We start from the raw sequence: 22440 nt of genomic DNA on the forward strand, positions 1-22440 counted from the left end.
GGATAAACATAAAAAAGGCACCTGGGGTGGACGGGATCTATCCAGTTATATTAAAGGAGGCAGCAAAGGAAGTAAGCAAACCCTTAGCCATAATTATGAGAGCTTCTTTGGACTCAGTGGAGGTACCCATAGACTGCAATGTGCAAATGTGACCCCAATTCACAAAGGAGGATCAAATGCTGACACAAGTAATTATAGACCTGTAAGTTTTAACTTCTGTTCCAGGAAATTTAATGGAGGCACTGGTTAAAGAAGCACTGCAGGATCATCTACAGGATGTCTCAAGGCGCCTCCGTAGCCAGGTGGGAAGGAGCAGCAGTGCGTAGCACACACTTCTTGATTAGACCGGGGTTCGAGCCCATCACCACCAAATACGGAGGATGCGGAAAGGTCAGGGAATGACCACCGCATATCCCGGAGCAATATGGCCTTAGTTGCTAATGCTCCTAAAAACCAAATAACAAACATAAATAACAGGGTGTGTAAAAAATATTGGTACAAACATTTAGGGGAGGTAGGTAACATCTGAAGCAGGGGTGGGCAACAGCCAGCCCGCGGCGATGTTGAATCCGGCCCCCTCGGTAAATGCATAAATATAGAAAATCCATACCTGACTACACTCGCCGTAAACGTTCGGCTTAATTCGGTTCAATCGGGAATCGCGGCCAGTACAACAGTAACCAAGTGATTCTATGCAGCGTCAAAGAGTTATTTCCTAATTATTATTGTAGCATCGATCGAACGAAGTTCCTTTGGGTTTGACTTCTTATTGGAAAAAATAATATTGGTGCGAGATATTTTATGTTTTATGCCTTTTCTAATTATTACAATTTTTAATTTAATATAATTTATAGCCCATAAAATGAGCCAATTAAAAAAAAAAGAAAAATTGATGCCGAATGCCGCATTTTCAATGATAATTGGACATTCAGATATGTTTTTTTAAAAATACATTAATAATTTGGTAATTGAAGTAATATAACATTTTTTAGGTTCTGATTTTTTTTTATTAAATCGTTCAATCTATTCCGGCCCGCATCATGATAAGAAAATTTCATTCAGCCCGCTGACGAAAAAAGTTGCCCACCCCTGATCTAAAGGAATGTGAATCGCATGGGAACCCATAACCAGAAACATCACCATAAGTTGGTACACAGCACTGTTCATCAGTTTGCAAGAGGGAAAATTTCTGGTTTACTCATTCAAGCAGTAGTCACTGCATGAAGATCATGCATCAATATACAAACTGTGAGCTGGCAGAGATACACCTAGTGTATGGATTAGCAGAGGGCCCACACGGTGTGTGCCCCCATGCGGCACAACATCGCTTCGCAATAAATGTGTGGGCAGCTATGGTCGGTGACTGCTTAGTCGGCCCATACCTATTACCATCCCGCATGAACTCCGCTAAATATCGGACCTTTCTTGAATAAATTCTACCAGGGTTACTTGACGATGTTCCAGCAAATGTGAGACGCAATATTTGGTTTCAACATGACAGGGCGCCTGCCCATTATGGAAAGTGTGTTCGTGACCATTTGAACAGGCGTTTTGGGCGTCGATGGATTGGACGTGGTGGACCCGTTGCCTGGCCCCCACGCTCACCTGATTTATCGAACCTTGATTTCTTTCTGTGGGGTGACCTCAAATTTATCGTGTATGAATCGCCTGTGGAGACGGAAATGGATCTCGTGGCAAGACTCATCTGCGCTGCTGCTACTGTCAAAGAAACACCAGGTGTGTTCAACTGTGTCCGCCAATCCATGCCGCGTCGGTGTCATGCATGCATCGCGTCTCATGGTGGAACCTTCGAGCATCTGTTGTAACATCATGAAATGCATCCATCTTGTACTCCATTGTTAATATTATGTCAAGTAAATGTTTGCCACTAATTACTGTCTTGTGTCATTTCTGCTTCTTGTGCCTCTGCTACTACTTTCCCGTGACGTTTCTGGTTATGGGTTCCTATGCGATTCACATTCCTTTTGATGGTACCTACCTCCCATAAACGTTTGTACCAATATTTTTGAGACACCCTGTAGACAAGACTTCAGTTACAGCTTGGACACAGCATAGTTTTGTTAAGGGAAAGTCTTGCCTGACCAATTTGATTGGATACTATGATGCAGTCACAAAAGAACTGGATGCAGGGAATAACTTTGATATTATATATTTGGATCTTAGAAAGGGTTTTGATACTGTTGCACATGGAAGACTGCTGCACAAATTGGAGCAGTGTTGCATTGGAGTCAAATTGCTGCTATGGATAAAGGGATGGTTGAGGGGGAGAAGACAGAGTGGTAATCAATGGACACTGCTCATCGTGGACTAATGTTATTAGTGGAGTCCCTCAGGGTTCAGTGTTAGTTCCATTGTTGTTTTCTGTATTTATAAATGATATGGATGATGGTATATCAGGCTTAATGTCCTAGCTTGCAGACGATACAAAGGTTGGCAGGGTTGTTAAGGACACTAATGACAGGATCTAGAAAAGTTGAGCAGATGGGCTGAGAGGTGGCAAATGTAAGATATAAGAGGTAATAATATAAGAGGTGGCCAGTTATATTAAAGGAGGCAGCAAAGGAAGTAAGCAAACCCCTAGCCATAATTATGAGAGCTTCTTTGGACTCAGGGGAGGTACCCATGGACTGGAGATGTGCAAATGTAACCCCAATTCACAAAGGAGGATCAAAGGCTGACACAAGTAATTATAGACCTGTTAGTTTAACTTCGGTTCCAGGAAAATTAATGGAGGCACTGGTTAAAGAAGCACTGCAGGATCATCTGGACAAGAATTCAGTTATAGCTCAGACACAGCATGGGTTTGTTAAGGGCAGGTCTTGTCTGACCAATTTGATTGGATACTATGATGTAGTCACAAAAGAACTGGATGCAGGGAATAACTTTGATATTATATATTTGGATCTTAGAAAGGCTTTTGATACTGTTGCGCATGGAAGACTGCTGCACAAATTGGAGAAGTGTGGCATTCGAGGCAAATTGCTGCTATGGATAAAGGGATGGTTGAGTGGCAGAAGACAGAGAGTGGTAATCAATGGACACTGCTCAACGTGGACTAATGTTATTAGTGGAGTTCCTCAGGGTTCAGTGTTGGGTCCATTGTTGTTTTCTGTATTTATAAATGATATTGATGATGGTGTATCAGGCTTAATGTCCAAGTTTGCAGACGATACAAAGGTTGGCAGGGTTGTTAAGGACACTACTGATACTATGCTGCTGCAACAGGATCTGGAAAGGTTGAGCAGATGGGCTGAGAGGTGGCAAATGAAGTTTAACATTGACAAATGTAAAGTACTACATATGGGAAACAGTAACCCCAGATCAACGTATCAACTCTGTGGTACTACGCTGACAGTGGTAGAGAATGAAAAGGACCTGGGGGTAATTGTGCAGGCAGATATGAAGTTCTCTGAGCAGTGCAGATGAGCTGCAAGGGTAGCTCATGGTGTCTTGTCAATGATATACAGGAATTTTTCTAGCAGGGACAGGGATGTGATTATTCCCTTGTATAAGGCATTGGTCAGGCCACACCTTGAGTACTGTATACAGGTCTGGAGGCCTCATTTCAAGAAGGATGTAGAGCTGATGGAATGAGTACAGAGAAGGGCAACAAGATTAGTGAATGGAACAAAGGGTTGCTCTTACGAAGAAAGGCTTAAGTTTTGCAAATTACAGAGCCTGGAGACTAGGCATCGCCGAGGTGATCTGATAGAGGTGTACAAGGCTTTGAATGGCTTGAGCATGCTCAATGCCGATGGGATTCTTCCTCTTGCTCAGAATAATCACCTGAGAGGGCATAAATTCAAATTGAGGAAGGACGGATGTCGGATAGATGTGCGGAAATTCGCCTTTAGCCAGCGGGCAGTTGGTTTGTGGAATAGACTTCCATCGCTTGTTGTTGAAGTTGATAGCCTAAACAAATTTGAGGCTCAGCTGGACAGGTATTTCGAACGAATTGAGGGGTGAAATGGGAGTAGTGGTTGTTTTTTTTTTTTTTTTTTTTTTTTGGCTGATGCTGAATAAGCTTGCTTTCTTGCATCATATGCCTCTACTAATGCTAATGATAAATGAAGTTTAACATTGACAAATGAAAAGTACTACATATGGGAAGCAGTTATCCCAGAGTAAAGTATCAACTCTGTGGTACTACACTGACAGTGGTAGAGAATGAAAAGGACCTGGGGTTAATTGTGCAGGCAGATATGAATTTTTCTGACCAGTGCAGTCTGCAAGAGTAGCTCATGGTGTCTTCTCAATGATATACATGAATTTTTCTAGCAGGGATAAGGAGGTGGTTATCCCCTTGTATATAAGGCAATAGTCAGGCCACACCTTGAGTACTGTACAGGTCTGAAGGCCTCATTTCAAGAAGGATGTAGAGCTGCTGGAATGAGTATAGAGAAGGGCAACAAGATTAGTGAATAGAACAAAGGGTTGGTCTTACGAAGAAAGGCTCAAGTTTTGCAAATTAGTGTCTGGAGACAAGGCACCGGCAGGGTGATCTGATAGAGGTGTATAAAGCCTTGAATGGTTTGAGCATGCTCAATGCCGATGGGATTCTTCCTCTTGCTCAGAATAATCACCTGAGAGGGCATAAATTCAGATTGAGGAAAGACAGCTGTAGGATAGATGTGCGGAAATTTGCCTTTAGCCAGTGGATAATTGGTTGGTGTAACAGACTTCCATCCCTTGTTGTGGAAGTTGATAGCCTAAATAAATTTAAGGCTCAGCTGGACAGGTATTTCGAACAAACGGAGTGGTGAAATGGAAGTGGTTTTTTTTTTTTTTGCTGATGCTGCATAAGCTTGCTTTCTTGCATCATATGCCTCTACTAATGCTAAATGGATTAAGTAAACTAAATGCTGATGGCATCCTTACTCTTTCTTGGATGACACACATAGGGGGACATAAATTTAAAAAGAATGCTTGTGGGACAGGTGTGTCCTACAACCATTCTTTTTAAATTTAAATTTATGTCCCCCTATATATGTCACCCAAGAAAGAGTAAGGATGCCATCAACATTTAGTTTACTTAATCCATTTAAAGGCTTAAGCACTTCAATCAGGTCTCTTTGTGGGTGGCGAGACTATTCTTTTGTACCCTGGACTAATCTTGTTGTTTGCATTCATTCCTAAAGATGGCATCCTTCCTAAAATGAGGCTTCATAGACTAATGTCCATGAAGAGGAGTTTCCATTAATAGCACCTCTGTTCTCTTTGCTGCTCAACCATTCCTTTATAGCAGTAACCTATCCCTAATGTCATACTGCTTTAGTTTGTCTAGCTGTCCATTGTGTGATTAGTATCAAAAGCTTTACTGAAAAATAAATACATGGTATCAAAATTATTTCTTGTAACTAGTTCCTTTTATGACTACATCATAATAGCTGGTCAGACAGGGTGTCTCCTTTACCAAACTGTGATTTCTGTATAACTTCATTCCTGCCAGAGTGGTCCTGCAATACTTTTTTAATGACTAGCTACATTATTTTCCCTGAAGGAACAGAAATCAAGCTTATAGGTCTGTAATTACTTATTTTACCCTTTGGTTCTGTTTTTGAATAGTCAAGACATTTGCACATTTCCAATCTTCAGGGATTTCCCCCCACTACCAAATTTGAATTTGGATATCTTCATAATTATGGCTAAAATTTTGCTTGCCTCCCTTGATGCTTTTTTCAGTATAATTCCATCAGGCCTGGATGCCTTATTTACTGTTATCAGTTATCACAAAATAGTTTAGTTCCCATTTAGAATTATATGTGGTTCTTGTGTCTCCATCCCTAAAATCTTCACTTGTGAATGTAGATGCAGAATATTTATTTAGTGTAAGCAACCTAAACAGGATCATTAGTAGTTATTCCAGTCATATCTAGTGGACCAGTGTTGTTCATTCTTTTCCTTCTAGTGTGAACATAAGCAAAGAATCTTTCTTTTGCTACTTTTCTTCAGATTCTTAGCCAAAGACTTCTCATAATCAGCATTAGCTTGCCTAACCTCCCTGAGTGACTTGATTGCAGATAGTTTATAATTACTGTTAGCTGTTACTCCTGATAATTTATAATCATCTCATTCATTTTTCTTCTGTGACTAGTCTCATCAATTCATCTGACATCCATGTAGGTCTAAACCTTGAACAGTATCTCTTAGCTTGTATAAAAAACTTAGTAGTTTCTATGATTACTTCTCTGAATGCCTCCCATTTAGAATATGGAGTTGGCAACATCGTCAGTTGGTCCTTGAAATCCCAATATGTCCACATTTGATGACTTAACTATTACTTCAAATTCATCAACTATACTTCTAGCATTAGTGTACAAGCAGGTATATGTGTGCCTATTTTTACTGTTATTGTCCTTAACACAGTCCATATTTTAGTATTTTTGCATGAGGACTCCTAGCTGACCTTGTAATCCTTTGCACCTTTGCCTTTCAGGCTGCTGCATGTAAATATAGAAGCAAAAATTAATTTTACCTCGCTTGCAGCTCATGTGAATATAGTAGTCTATGTATCCCCCCCAGCAGTTTTCCAACCCACCCAATACTGCCTTGATAACACCAACAAATATTCCTGCACCTGTTCTGTTTAAGTGTATCTCATCTCTGTAAAAACAGTCTCTCTTGTTAAGAAGTACAGACCATGCTGAGAAAAATTCTACTCTATGATCCTTGCACTCTTTATTGACATTTAGATTTCTCTTTGCAGGAATATTTCAACAGGTTAAGAAATTCTGCTGCCATGAACTTGGCTTACAGTAATGATATCATGAACAAGGATTGCTGTATTTATATACTTGTTCATTTAAAGTGTATTTTTAGTGTCTACAAATGCACTTTAAATTACAGTAATTTTCAGTAAAATAATACATAACTTTTCCTCATTTTATGTTCATATAAAAACTTTGTTCCCAAAGAAACTTAAATGGAGAGGTTTCACAAGGTTAAGTATTTTAATACAGTGAAATTTTTAGATATTTTTTGTGTGCCCACATTGGAATTTGAATTTTTCCAGTACTAGTAACTCGGGCACATGACAGTAACTAATGTAATTCTTGAATGTTGTAAATTTTGAAACTGTTAAGTGAGCTGTCAGTTGAGACTTCCATATATAAGAAAAATGAAATTGTAAGCAGATGGATGTAACAGGAAACATTCTACACTTAATGCATCAGAAAGCACATTAATTTGTAACTTGAATTATTTTTGTTTAGTTTATAGCATATCGGCAACTTAAGCTTATGTTGTACTAGTATTATGTTCTCTCTCTCTCTCTCTCTCTCTCTCTCTCTCTCTCTCTCTCTCTCTCTCTCTCTCTCTCTCTCTCTCTCTCTCTCTCTCTCTCTCTCTCTCTGTGTGTGTGTGTCTTGAATGATAAGACAAAAGTATTTTAAATGAGGAGATACTTAACTTATACGTTAGTAACAAAATTATAGTTTTATTGAAACATACTAGAAGGTACACTGCCCTTGACCTATTATTCTCACTTTACTAACTTTATAGGCTACATTTTGAATTCCCTAGAATGAAATTTTGAAATGCTTTTCAGATTAATGGAGATTGCATAATTACTAGAGTACTTTGAAAGCTCCCATGCAGTGTCCTTTAGTAATTATGTAATCTCTATTCATTCGAAAAAAACAAATCTTTGTTCATTGAAATAAGAACCATAGAAGATAGCAGATACATAGTTTCCCATTTGAATAGGTTGGATATTGGCAAATTTCCATTTTTGAATTTATCTTCACATCAGGTAGAGTGAGTGAGGGAGCAGGAAAAACCCTACTCCAGTGTTTCTCACCCTTTTCATTGCTGTGGTTCTTTAGTTTTGATAAGAATGTCCTTTACTTGAGTTTGCTGCCTAATCCATGTGTTTCTCTTCTTATCTAACACTCTGATTCCTAATATAATTCGTTCCATTCTTTACTGTGCAGTTTTAAGCTTCTCTTCCATTCTTTTGGTGAGTGTCCAAGTTTAACCTCCATACGTCATGGTGGGGAGTATACATTGTTTCATTATTTTACTTTTCAGACAAATTGGGATATTGCTTCTCAGTATGTGAATATATTTCCTGAATGCTATCCATCCAAAATTTATTCTTCTCTTGACTTCCAGCCATTTATCATTATTACAGCTAATGACTTGTCCCAGATAAGAATATGAATCTACCTTTAAAATTACTGCTCCTTCAATGATTATATCCCTTTCCGTGGCATACTTGTTCATCATTACTTTTGTTTTAGTCATATTCATCTTTAGTCTGAAATCCTTGCTAACTCTGCATAACTGATTAAGATTTTCCTCTAATTCTTTGCGATCATGGCTTATGATCACAATGTCATCTGAAAATCACAAATGGTTTAGGTACCCTCCATTCACATTGACTCCTTTCTGCGACCAGTCTAATCTTCTGAAAGCTTCCTCAAGGGCAGCAGTAAACAACTTCAGAGATATTGTGTCTCCTTGTCGAACTCCTTTCTCAATTTTTAAATTTGCTACTGTCTTTGTTTAGTCTAATAAAGGAGGTAGCATTCTCATATATTTTCTTCAAAATCATAATATACGGGGTATCCGTGCCCAAAACATTGCCTTATGCTGTATGGAGCCAAATGCCTTTTTGTAATTCACAAATGCCAGCATAATGGTGTTTTGTATTCATTTGCTTTCTCCATTAGCTGTGATATTACATGAAGGTGATACATAGTTGAGAATCCTGTCCTAAAGCCAGCTTGCTCTTTCGGTTGATTCTCATCAAGTATTCTTTCTAATCTGTTGGTAATGACCCTTGTGAACAACTTGTAGATGTGGGATAACAAACTAATTGGCCTATAATTTCCAATATCTGATTTATCTCCTTTCTTATGCAGCAAAACTATGATTACATTATTCCACTCCTTGGGTGTCATGCCTTTTCTAATGCATTTTGTGAAGAGTCTTGCCAGTTTCTGTGTCATATTGCTTCCTTCCAATTTTAACAACTCTAAAGTAACTTCATCTTCCCCCCGGGCTTTCTATTCTTCATTTTCTTCAACATATGTTCTGCCTCATCAGGAAGAATATCGGGTATGCCCTATGTGTTACTAATTTGTGATCCATCTTCCACACTGCGCATCATTTCCTCACTCCTTGTATAATTCTCTATAGTAGTCTTCTGCTATTTGAATTATGCCTTCTCTGCTATTTATAAATACACCATCTCTATTCTTCAGTTTCAGTATCATTTGCCCTTCTATATTACTGTTCATAGCTGCTGAATTAAGTCCTTTGTTTTCCCTTAATACTTGTTCTGCTTTTCTCATGTTAAATTTCCTTATGTCTTCTCTGAGTCTTTTTTTAATGACTTTTCATAACTCACTATACTCAAATTTGTCCTTGTCAGTGGTTATCTTGCTCTTCATTTGTCTTTGGTTCATCATGACAAGTGTTTCTTGACTAATTTTTTTTTTCTTTGGATTTCTTTTTACCTATAGGTTTCTTGAGCTTTATCACTTTCAGAAAGTTGTAGTATTCCTCGTCAATATCTTGGCCCTGAACAGTCTGCAGGAACTCAAACTTGTTCTTGTGGTTAATAGTAATAATCTCTATTATGTGGTTACAATGAAGCTGTTTTGGCATAGTTTTTATTCTCATCATTTTTTTTTTTTTTTTTTTCGTTTAATACTTTTTTGATCAGTATAACTGATTAAATTTTAATTAGGATTAGTTATACTGATCCTAATTTTAAAAAAATTCAATGCAAAATATCTATTTCCAGCTGTTCTTTAGCACTTAAAAGTATCTGTCTAAAACAGCTAATTAGGTTCTTTAATATATTATTTTATAAAAAGTAACATATGTAATATTATAATATATATAATAACCATAACATTAATAATATTTTGTGTTTGGAACCCATCATATACTTGAGTACTCTGAGAATAAACTATCTAGTTGCAAAAAAAAAAAAAAAAAAAAAAAAAGGAGAGACACTAAGAATGAAGCTTGTATAGAACACTGTGCAAAAATTGAATTAAATATACTTGAAATGTCAAGTGCAGCTGTGAGAGTTTCTCCAAACTTTTCCATTGAATTTTTTCGCCCATTCTGCCATGAGTGAAATCAGAAGATGCTATGTAGATTGAGTGATGTAATCTATATTGGTGATCATTAATCACATGTCATATTTTAAGGTAATGTGAAAGTAATAAAAATCAATAATTTGGAAAGCATTGAATTAAGGCCTATAGAATGAAAGCAGCTTTTATTTTGCCTTGTGAATGGGTTGGATTTGGCAAATTTTCATTTAATAGAAATGCTGCTAGCAGAACAAGAGGTTGTAAAACGAGTGTGTATCAAATTAATTTTAATTATTAAAAATTATTATTTTTTTAAATAAACAATGCGAAAATTATATTTTATTTTTATAAACCATTACATACCATGAGTATTCAGAAAGAAAGGAAAGAAAAATTGGCCATACAGTTATAAAAAAAAGTGTAAGACTAGGTAAGTGTAACAATAGGAATTACGCTTATTTTGAACACCTGTGCAAAACTCATTCAAATACTTTAATTTAATAATAGTATATAACTTTGTATCTGTTTTGGAAACATACTGGTCCCCCAGTGACAGCTACTAAGCTTCGATTTTGCTCACTATAGAAATGACACTGTTATCATAATGGTTATGTAAATTTTGCTAGTTAGTGATTAGCATTAGTAGAGGCATATAATGCAAGAAAGCAAGCTTATGCAGCATCAGGCAAAAAAACCACTCATATTTCACCGCTCCGTTCGTTCGAAATACCTGTCCAGCTGCGCCTTGAATTTATTTAGCCTATCAACTTCCACAACAAAGGATGGAAGTCTGTTCCACCAACCAACTACCCACTGGCTAAAGGAAAATTTCTGCACAACTATCCTACATCTGTCTTTCCTCAATTTGAATTTATGCCCTCTCAGGTGATTATTCTGAGCAAGAGGAAGAATCGCCGACCGGGCTAGCCGAGTGGGTAAAGTACCTGCCCGGCAACCCAAAGGTCGCGGGTTCGATTCCCGCCTCGGGCTTGGATCAAAGTACTGCAAAAACCTTGGGAGGTGCAATATGGCCACAGAAGCCGATGCGCCAACAACTACCAAATCAAAAAAAAAAAAAAAAAAAAAAGAGGAAGAATCCCATCGGCATTGAGCATACTCAAACCATTCAAGGCTTTATACACCTCTATCAGATCGCCTTACTGTGCCTAGTCTCCAGACACTGTAATTTGCAAAACTTAAGCATTTCTTCTTAAGAGCAACCCTTTGTTCCATTCACTAATCATGTTGCCCTACTCTGTACTTGTTCCAGCAGCTCTACATCCTTCTTGAAATGAGGCCTCCAGATCTGTATAGAGTACTCAAGGTGTGGCCTGACCATTGTCTTATACAAGGGAATAATCACCTCCTTATACCTGCTAGAAAAATTCCTGTATATCATTGACAAGACACCATGAGCTACTCTTGCAGCCCATCTGCGTTGTCCAGAAAACTTCATATCTGCCTGCACAATTACCCCCAGGTCCCTTTCATTCTCTACCACTGTCAGTGTAGTACCACAGAGTTGATACGTTGCTCTGGGGTTACTGTTTCCCATATGTAGTACTTTACATTTGTCAATGTCGAACTTCATTTGCCACCTCTCAGCCCATTTGCTCAATCTTTCCAGATCCTGTTGCAGCAGCATAGCGTCAGTAGTGTCCTTAACAACCCTGCCAAACTTTGTATCGTCTGTAAACTTGGACATTAAGCTTTGATATACCATCATCAATATCATATATAAATACAGAATACAACAATGGACCCAACACTGAACCCTGAGGGACTCCACTAATAACATTAGTCCACATTTGAGCAGTGTCCATTGATTACCACTCTCTGTCTTCTCCCCCTCAACCATCCTTTTATCCATAGCAGCAGTCTTCCCTGTGCAACAGTATCAAAGCCTTTCTAAGATCCAAATATATAATATCAAAGTTATTCCCTGCATCCAGTTCTTTTGTGACTACATCATAGTATCCAATCAAATTGGTCAGGCAAGACTTTCCCTTAACAAAACCATGCTGTGTCCGAGCTATAACTGAAGTCTTCTCTAGATGATATTGCAGTGCTTCTTTAACCAGTGCCTCCATTAATTTTCCTGGAAAAGAAGTTAAACTCACAGGTCTATAATTACTTGTGTCAGCATTTGATCCTCCTTTGGGAATTGGGATCACATTTGCACATCTCCAGTCTGTGGGTACCTCCCCTGACTCCAAAGAAGCTCTCATAATTACGGCTAAAGGTTTGCTTACTTCCTTTGCTGCCTCCTTTAATATAACTGGATAGATCCCATCCACCCCGGGTGCCTTTTTTATGTTTATCCTCAACAATTTCTCCTCCACTTTCTTCTCAGTTATTACAAAATCATCTAGCTCACTGCCAGAGTTTTCACCTCTGGCATTCACCTTCCTGAATAACTCCTCATGTGTAAATGTAGATTCAAAATACTCGTTTAGTTTGTTAGCCACCTGAGCAGGATCCTCAACTGTTGAACCATCAATATCCAGTGGACCAATCTAATTCATCCCTTTCCTTCTAGAGTTTACATAGGTAAAGAACTCTTTTCTGTTTTTCTTTGCATCCTTTGCCAAAGATTTCTCATAATCTGCCTTTGCCTGCCCAATCTCCTTTGTGACTTGGTTAGACCAGCTTATATCTATCATAGGCTTCCATGTCACCCATGAATTTATATGTATCCCATGAATTTTTCTTCTCTGCCATATGTCGCATTAGTTCATCTGACATCCATTTAGGCCTAAACTTTGAACAATATTTCTTAGTTGGTATGTAAAGCCTAATAGCTTCCAACATAAATTCTTTGAATGCTTCCCATTTTGAATTTGCTGTTGGTAACATCATCAGTTGGTCCCACTGTATAGAATTTAAATACTGTCTCAGACCATCGTAGTTGCCTTTACGAAAGCAAAAACCCTTCCCTTTACCCCTGATGGTAGTTACCTCTTTGAGTAAATCCCACTTCAGCACACTGTGATCACTGCCACCTAGTGGTTCCTTTATCTGCAAATTCTTAATGCATGAAAAATCACTACTGATAATCAGATCAAGAGTATTACTCCCTCTAGTTGCCTCCCGAACATGCTGATGTAGAAAACAATCATCCAGTAAATCCACAAAAGCCTTGCTAGTGTTTGAGTGACCAACCCACAAATTCCAGTCGATATCTGGGAAATTAAAATTCTCCATTATATGACTCTGATTTACTGGCCCACTCTATTTCCCTGTACAGTTTCTTATTATACTCATCAGAGTCATTAGGCCTATAGCACACTCCTACTCTCAATTTTGATCTCCCAATGCTTATGTCACACCAAACAGGCTCGACACTGCACTGTCCAGCAATGTCGACTGGCTTCACTTCCTTGGATTTTATTGTGTTTCTTAACTAATAGCATAACCCCTCCTCCCTTCCTATCCTGTCTATCCTTTCTGTACACATTGTACTCCACAAATTCTAGTTCTCCATTCCTTATATCTGTGTGACACCACGTCTCTGATATCCCGACAATATCTGCCTTTGATGCTTTGAGCAATACCTCAAATTCATCAAATTTATTTACCGAACTCCTAGCATTGGTGTACACGCAACTATACATGCACCTGTTCCTGTTCTTAGCTACCCTAACACAACCGATGTGTTTACTTGTACCGCAGACTCCCAGCAGTCTCTGAAATATCATGCATCTCGTTTTCCAGGCTGCTGCTCATTCCAATAGAAACAGTGCAAGAATCACTTTCGCCTCTGCCAGTGGCTACTGTTAATCTATTAGTACTTGTTTCCCTCCAAGCTAGCAGTTTTCCGACCCACTTAACACTGCCTCAATAGCATCAGCAAATATTCTTGCATCCTTTCTATTTAAGTGTATCCTTTAATATAAAAAGTACAATTTAATTGACAGTGAAGTTTAACAAGATTAATAGATTTTACTGATTAATTGACAATATTATATTATATACTATACTATACTAAGCTAACAGTGACCTGTACTTGTTAAGTAATTCTGTCGGTCTCCTACTCTTAATATCATTAGTGCCAACGTGTACAACTATATCACCTTTTGTGCCCTTAAAAGATGTTATCCACTCTACAACGTCATCAACCTTTGCCCCTGGCAGACATACCCTGGTTCTGTTCCACCTATCCTTTTTACATACCATGTTCCCTGTTTCCCTGACAATAGAGTCACCAACAACTACTACTTCCTGTGGGACCAGCACATTCTGCCTTGGGGGTTGCCACTGTGTTGCGTGATGACCAAGTGCAAGCTCTGGCATTGATGTGGGCAGCTGAGAGCTTGATGGGCCCCTCAATTTAGATCCTTTGAGGGTATCTACCCTGTCCCTCAAGCTCTCATATAGGCCCATAACAACGCTGAGTTGTCGGCTGGTTTTCTTACATCGCGCACACACACAAAGGCAATATCATGTCCCGTACCCGATTGCTCCACAAACATCAAGCAAGCAGTGCATTTTAAAAGGCTGTTGTTGTTGTTATTTGGTTTTTTAGGAGCATTAGCAACTAAGGCCATATTGCTCCATGGATATGCAGTGGTCATTCCCTGACCTTTCCGCATCCTCCATATTTGGTGGTCACGGGCTCGAACCCCGGTCTAATCAAAAAGCATGTGCTACGCACTGCTGCTCCTGCCCACCTGGCTAAAAAGGCTGTGATTCAGAGTCCCCCCCCCCTCAGTTCTCCCCTGAACCACAGCACTCCCATTAGCTTGAGCCTTTTGCTTTGGTGCTCTGGTCTGAGTCATGATTTCGATTTAATTTAAATAAAATTTCGTGCCTCTGTAGCCAGGTGGGAAGGAGCAGCAGTGTGTAGCACACGCTTCTTGATTAGACCGGGGTTCGAGCCTGTCACCACCAAATACGGAGGATGCGGAAAGGTCAGGGAATGACCACCGCATATTCCCGGAGCAATATGGTCTTAATTGCTAATGCCCCTAAAAACCAAACAACTACAAATAAAATTTCAATTTCAGTACAAAATTATAACCCTAAACTTGTATCCCAACACAGTTATAACACTATATACATTTTTCATTATCGAGTATTATCTACGAGTTCTGTTTATGTAACTTCCGTATCAAGTTATGTATTAATTAATTATGTTACGTTTGTAAAATCATTAATCAGTAAATAGATTTTACTGATTAATTGACAATATTATATTATATACTATACTATAATATACTATACTATACTAAGCTAACGCTATCTAGTTCGGGATATAAAGTTGTATTGTATAACAATGGCGGCAAGTTACGAATGGTAATAAACCTATGGACACAAGTATTAATTAACTTCCAAATCTCACTGTCTCAATTCAGAATAAACTAAGGATCCTGACTAGGTATATAAGCTACTTATAGAAAATAATTTAATATAACAATTGGTCAATAAAGCGGCTAAATATGGCTAAAAAACTTCTCGTTCATTGGAGCTGCAACTTGTAACACGTGGATTTGATACCCTTACCGATACTAAGTAATACCTACAAAATCTCTATCTAAGTTAAACTTTAAACTAAGTATCATAACTAGGTATATAAAGCTACTCTAGAAAATAAGTTAATATGCCAATTTAAACTAATAAAACTGAAAAAACTTCTCTATTCCAGGAGCAGTAAAAACTTCGCTTGCACAAGGCTACTCTCATTCTCACTTTTTCACGTGATGATTTAGTAAGACCAAATGATGCAAGGAAGCAGAATTTTTTCTGCATCAGACAAAAATGAATTAAATAAAATAATAAAACAACAATAAAACTTCAAGCTCAGTGAATATTAGATTGACCATTCATACCAGAACATTCAGAATTTTCTTAGGGAACATTCTTTCATTTGTGTGCTAATTAATAATTACTTATACAAAATTATATTTTGATTGATTCATATATTGATTATATTCTGATTCTCATTTTCTGATTGGTATGTAATTCAGTAAAGTTTATTTTATTATTTTTTTAATGTTATCGTATGTTTCTTATGAGAAATTAGGGATTTTATGATTTTGTAACCTGTGTATAGTTGCAAACATGGTTCAACAGAAGTTGATTTTATGGGATAATTTTACATTGTTAACCAAGGGCCAAAAATTGCTCACACCTTTATGTTACTGTTTATTCGAAATATAGATTAAAAAACACTGCGCTCCACATAAACTTTTGGACAAAATCATCACTGTGCCCACCAAATGTCTGAACCAGTTTGAAAAATGGGGAAATGCATTTCTTCTGAAAATATTGACTTTTGATGAGTAATGGGTTCACTACTTAATTCAATTATCTTTTCCCAAAAATTTATGTGAAATGCAGTGTTTTTCAATCTAATTAGAATTAGTTATTCCCATGTATGTTTTTTTCCCAAGAGATTTGATACAGTAAGGTTGAAAACAAAATTTCTGGAGTATCTCTCGAACAATTTTGTTTTATTTGACCAGGACAAAAAAAAAACAAGAAATATTATACATGTAGTACACTTACTGATGTACTGACAGCACCTTGTCCTAATACTTAGATTACGAAAAGCAAGAAGGAAAAATAATTGTATGAATATTGAAAAATAAGTTTTAAGAAGATTAAAATATTTATTAGAACTTTTTCTTAAGAAAACAAAAAAATTATAAAATTTAACAGAATCATCCTTTTTTTTAGCAATGGTACTCATGGTCAAAGCAAATAAAGTGGTTTTGCCCAAAGCATTATTTGAATCAGCTATAAAATTGGAAAATTTTGTTTCAATTGATTGTGAGGGTTAGTTTATTCTATTTTGAATCAGCTTCGAGCTTTTTGTTCTCTAAGAATTTTATATTGAATTTGTAATTAAAATAATTTCTAATGCTCTTATTTTTAACAACTGGTAACAAGTATATGTTAAAGTAGTGTTATTATAACAACATTTTTATTAGCCTTAATAATAATATGTTTACGTCAATTCACAGCCACATCACAAAACAAGCTCAGTATGAGCATCCTTGTGCTCCTCAGTATGGACAAGCTGGAGCAGTTGTTCACCAAAACTTTCCTCTGACTCAACCTCGTCAGCCACCACCTAGACATACAAATTTTCATCAACACAGTGTGTTGGTACCAGCTAATCCTTATCTCACAGAAGGTAATTTATATGTAAATTAGGTACTTCTTTGAATTCTTTAAGAAATAAATGAGAAATTTTCATTATAAATAATTCAAAAAAGTGTATACACAGTGGGTCCCAAAGATACTGACATTTGACCCAGAAGTACAATATGTTACTTTCCATCAAACATCCATATCAGTAGCAAATAGTGACTTATGATGAGAAATGGATATACTACTTCACCTCAGAATCAAAGAGATTCAGTATGGAATGGAACTACCCTCCTTATTCTCCACCCAAAGTTTGAACCAACAAGGGAGCACCTGGCGGGTTGAAATAAAGTGCTTCTAAATTGGCTGTGCAGTCAATCTACTTCCTTCTATGCAAATGGCATCAGCGCCTTGACACAGCAATAGTAAAAATGTGTCATGTAGAGGAGACAATATCTTGAAAAGAAGTTAGTTAGTTTGATTTGATTCTGGTGTGTGTGTGTGTGTGTGTGTGTGTGTGTGTGTGTGTGTGTGTGTGTGTGTGTGTGTGTGTGTGTGTGTGTGTGTGTGTGTGTGTGTGTGTGTAAACCCCAAACACAAGAGGTATTAGAACCTATAGTACTTAGTACCGTGCTTGGATTGGAGATTGAGAAGATGAAAGAAGATATTTGTTGACATTGGACTTGAACTTCTGTAGACTGTAATTTTCAGGAAATATGTATGAAGGAAGGTTGTTCCAGAAAACGGCAGTTGAATGAATAAACGAGAGAGAAAGATGAAAAGTTGGTTCTGTGAGTTTGAAGTTGGACAGTAAATGGATGTTGGCTGGTGGCGGCATGTGTTCGGACTGTTTTGAAAGAGAGAGCGGGAATTATAGGAGCCCCTTCAGAAGAACAGTGCCCATGGAAGTATCTGTAGAAGAGGCATGCAGCAGAAACAGTACATCTATGAGACAGTGACTGGAGAGACTCTGTTAGAGATGAATCATTAATTAACCTAACTGCCCTCTTCTGAATGGAATCAAGAAGCCTGAAAGAGGTTTTGGGGACACCGCCCCAAATGTGGGAACGATATTCCATGGCTGGGTGGATTTCCGATTTATACAGAGTGAGCAGCTGTTTGGAAGAAAAGTAACGCTGAGAGTGAAAGAGAAAACCAAGTTTTTTAGATGCAGAGGAAGCAATATTTGTAATGTGTTTGTGCCAAGAGAGATTAGAAGACAGAGTAATCCCCAAAAGAGATATATCATTTTGCCTAGAAATCGGAGTGTCACTAAAGATAAGCATAGGAGCAGAAGAATCCTTTTTGCGAGATATAAGACAAGACTGAGTTTTAGAAGGGTTGAAATCAACTAAGTTGCCTTTGCCCCACTGGAGAATTACCTGAAGATCAGCATTTAAGGAATTGGTAGCAGATTTTCGAGAAGTTGAAGCTGATTGAGCAGGACAATGTTTCTCAAACTGGAAAGTGGAATTTAATGTGCTATCATCGGCAAAACTGTGGATAGGATTTCCAGTCAATGGAAGAAGGTCATTAATATACAAGAGGAAAAGAGTGGGAGAAAGAACTGAACCTTGGGGGACATCGGCATTAGTGGAGAAGTTAGAAGACAGAGAGCCATCTACCATCACCCTCAGTGAGCAATCAGAGAGAAAACTGGATAACCAAATACTAAAAAAAGTTGGCAAACCATAAGATGGAATCTTGTTTAGAAGACCTTTATGCCAAACACGATCGAAAGCCTTTGAGGTGTCAAGAGCAACTACTTGTGTTTCACCGAACCTTTCCATTGAATTAGTCCATAAATGGGTAACATAAGCCAGAATATCACCAGTGGATCGACACTGACGGAATCCATACTGCCGATCGTTGAACAGACGGAAGGTTTCTAGGTAGTTTAAGAGTTGGTAGTTAATTGATTTCTCCATTACTTTAGAAAGAGTAGAAGTAATTGCAATAGGACGATAATTGGATAGGAGGGATTTGTCACCTTTTTTTAGGAACTGGCTGGATATGGGCAAATTTCCAAGCAGAAGGAAAAACACCTTTGGAATAAGAAAGTGAAAAAAGCGGCAAAGAATAGGAGTAAGTTCAGGAGCACAGGTTTTGAGAACAAGTGGAGAAATACCATCGGGACCTGGAGCTTTCTTAGCATCAAGATTCGTCAAAATCCTTCTGACATCCTTTTGACGGAAGGCATTGAATGGAGCCTGTTGGGAATTGTGGGAGGTGTTTTACTAAGATCATTAATACATGAGTTGGAAGAAAAATGGGATGCTAGCAGGTTGCTTCATCCAAGGTCTTTATCCTTGGCTGAAGCGACAACAGAACCATCTGGTTTGGACAGAGGTGGGAGCAGAGATGGACAAAAGTTGCGGCCAATAGCTTTGGCAAGAGACCAGAATGCTCGGCTGCCATTAGGGCAAGAAGCAAGTTTTCTACTCTTAGCCTGTTCAAACTCTGGTTTGGACTGATTAATAACTGCTTTACAATTGTTGCGAGCTTTGGTGTAGGCAGAAAATGAAACTGGAGAATTAGAAACAAGCCAATTACGATGTGCAACGTTCTTCTCTTGAACAGCCTTAGCACATTTATTGGAAAACCAAGGTTTATTTAAAGGACGAGATTTTAAAGTGGAGTGTGGGATAAAGGATTCCATTCCTGCAAGAATAATTTCACTGACACGATCTGAGCATACGTTGACATCAGAAGTTTTGAAACAGTAATCCGACCAAGGAAAAGAAGTCTCGTAGGTCATCCCATTTTGCATTCTTGTAATGCCAAACAACATAAGGTTGGGAATAGCCATGAGATAGAGGTTCCATTGGAGAAAAGACAATCATCAAGTTGTGATCTGAAGTGCTTAAAGGACATCTCACATCGACCGTGTACTTAGAAGGGTTGTTTGTGAGAAAAAGGCTGTATGATTAGGATTGTCCGGTATTCTTGTAGGTAAATGAACAATCTGTGCAAGGTCATTAGTAATTGCAAAAGCTTCAGCATCTCGACCAGCTAGGTCCGTGTGACTAGAAAATGGAAGCCAGCTGGAGTTGTGAACATTAAAATCACCAAGGAAAATTACCTCACTGTTAGGAAAGTTGGACTGGAGAAAGTCAAGTTGCAAAGAGAGGAAGTCAAAGAGCTCCAAGTGATTAGTGGAGTTGGGAGAATGGTAGAGACAACAGATGAATTTGACACAATGAGGTAGAGAGATTTTAAGCCAGAGGAGATTCCAAATTGCCAAGTCTCTGACAGGGAATATCAGAATGGACATATGCACAAGTACCACCTTTGAGGTGAAAGGAATCATACAGCGAATAATTTGGGCATCTGAGATGAGCAGTAGTTGAATCAACCGATAACTGAGATTCTGTCCGAAAAAATACATGGGGTTTGGCAGACTGCAAGTGGAAATGGATATCGTTGAGATTAGAATTGAGACCACATATATTTGTGAAATGAATTAGGAAGTGCTTGGGAGGTTTAGATCTTTTCGCAGATAAGCTTTGCTCTATTAGTTTGACAATTCATGGTGTATTCAATAGTAAGAAAAAGTGGTTGGGACATGCTGTATAAAAATAATGAAATTTTTGGATATGGTGTACACATGGTAAGAATATACCCAGATCCTTGACATAACGTGGCCTCGACAATTCCCCCCCGCATACACACTACTCGGACTCCCTCCAGTCACCATGTTATTGTTACCTCTTTATTGATTTATTTTTTATATATTTGTTATTATATATCTGGACATGGTGGCCTTACTAATTAGGTCACCGAGAGTTTAAATATTACCTAGTCTTGGCGCATTATATCCTTAGTTGCTAATGCGCCAAAAAAATCCAAACAAAACAAAACAAACAAACCCTCCAGTCACCATCTGGCAGAGTAGAGGTAGCAAGATTATACACTAGCTGAACCAGAAGCCTCCTAGAGAGTTACCAATAGGTTCGGTCCGGTGTACTAACTAGCGGCCAGCCTGCGAACACCGTTTTAGAGCTGTACCCTCGAAGTGTAAGGAATATTGGATCTCGCCACGATGTTCATTATAACCTCAAAAGTCATCAATCATACTGCATGATGGAAGAGATAGGGAAGGGTTGACCGGTACTTAGCTCTAGAGACTAAACATGGGTTCCACCACTTCAAGCCTCCAATAAGCAAAGTGGTGGTATTGCACCGGTTGATGAGAGTCATCTACCACCTAGTACTGCCTGGTAACATAGAGGGGCGGCATTCCTCCAAGTGGTGTGGGTGCCACACCTCAACCCCTGCTTACGTTGGTTCACACCTGGGTGGTCACCCACCATGTACTTGTGCATGGAGGTTATACCCAGGATTACTAACAGTCCCACCATCGTGAAGGTGCAATCAGAGGATTTGGCTGTCACAGACCGTCCGGACTTCGCCGAAATTGGGTCCACTTGACTTGAGTGTCACCCGAATATCAGTTCCATCAGCGTTTTAGACTCCCAGGTAGCAAGTACAGCTTGTCTGGCATATATGAGAGAATGTCTGTGACAACCTCAAGGATGCGTGCGTGCATGCGTGCATGAGAGAGAGAGTCCCCAGATAGCCTTAAACTGTTCTTGTTTTTAATTTGTGAGAAAATACTATTGATGCTGTATTTTTATACTTTATTATGCAAATTTAATAATAAAACTTGTAATTAATATTATTTGACATATGAGAGATAGCATAATGTGGCTACAAATTAAGTAAATGAAGAAGGCCCTTTATCTGAGTATCTGTTATTTCTTAGTTTGTTATTGAATTACTTTCTTGCATTTAGACTACACATTAGCCCCAGTAAGTTATTACATATCTCAGTTTCTAAGGAAAAATTTTCCTTTACTCCTTTAGCTTAACAATCAACCATTAGTAAACTTAAAGTTAATCGTAAACTTGATGGATCGTGTGCAAACTAAAACTACCTCTATAACGCACTACCATGCAAATGGCAATTTCTTCCGATGCTGATGCCATTTGATATCTACAGTCCAGATCAGGAGCCAGCAACCTTTTCCACAATATGAGCTGCTTTGAAATAAACCAAGACACAAGATTGACCCATGACAATTTTTCTACGAGTCTTTTTCTGTTTTAAATAATAAGATAGTGGTTTTAAAATGATAATTATTTTTTTTATTATTCAAAAAAACATAATCTGTACTCATCACTTTCCATATTCAAATGGAAAATGATGTCTTCTGTAAGCTTAATAAGATTTCTTTCGACCATGCTTACAAAAGCCACATCATCACTTAACAGA

The 22440-nt window shown here is 38.1% G+C and overlaps 1 protein-coding gene across 2 annotated transcripts in view; it reads left to right on the forward strand.

Moving 5' to 3' along the window:
* sav (scaffold protein salvador) overlaps positions 1 to 22440 on the forward strand; it is a 105329-nt gene that overhangs the window by 69364 nt on the left and 13525 nt on the right. For both annotated transcript variants that reach the window (XM_090370839.1, XM_090370840.1), the window contains exon 7: positions 17039 to 17211. In XM_090370839.1, coding sequence (XP_090226965.1) covers positions 17039 to 17211 — 173 coding nt within the window. The remainder of the gene's footprint in view (positions 1 to 17038; positions 17212 to 22440) is intronic.

The sequence above is a fragment of the Mastigoproctus giganteus genome, chromosome 3 (genome assembly GCF_048544385.1).
Source record: "Mastigoproctus giganteus isolate SK-2022 chromosome 3, ASM4854438v1, whole genome shotgun sequence".
Lineage (NCBI taxonomy): Eukaryota > Metazoa > Arthropoda > Arachnida > Uropygi > Thelyphonidae > Mastigoproctus > Mastigoproctus giganteus.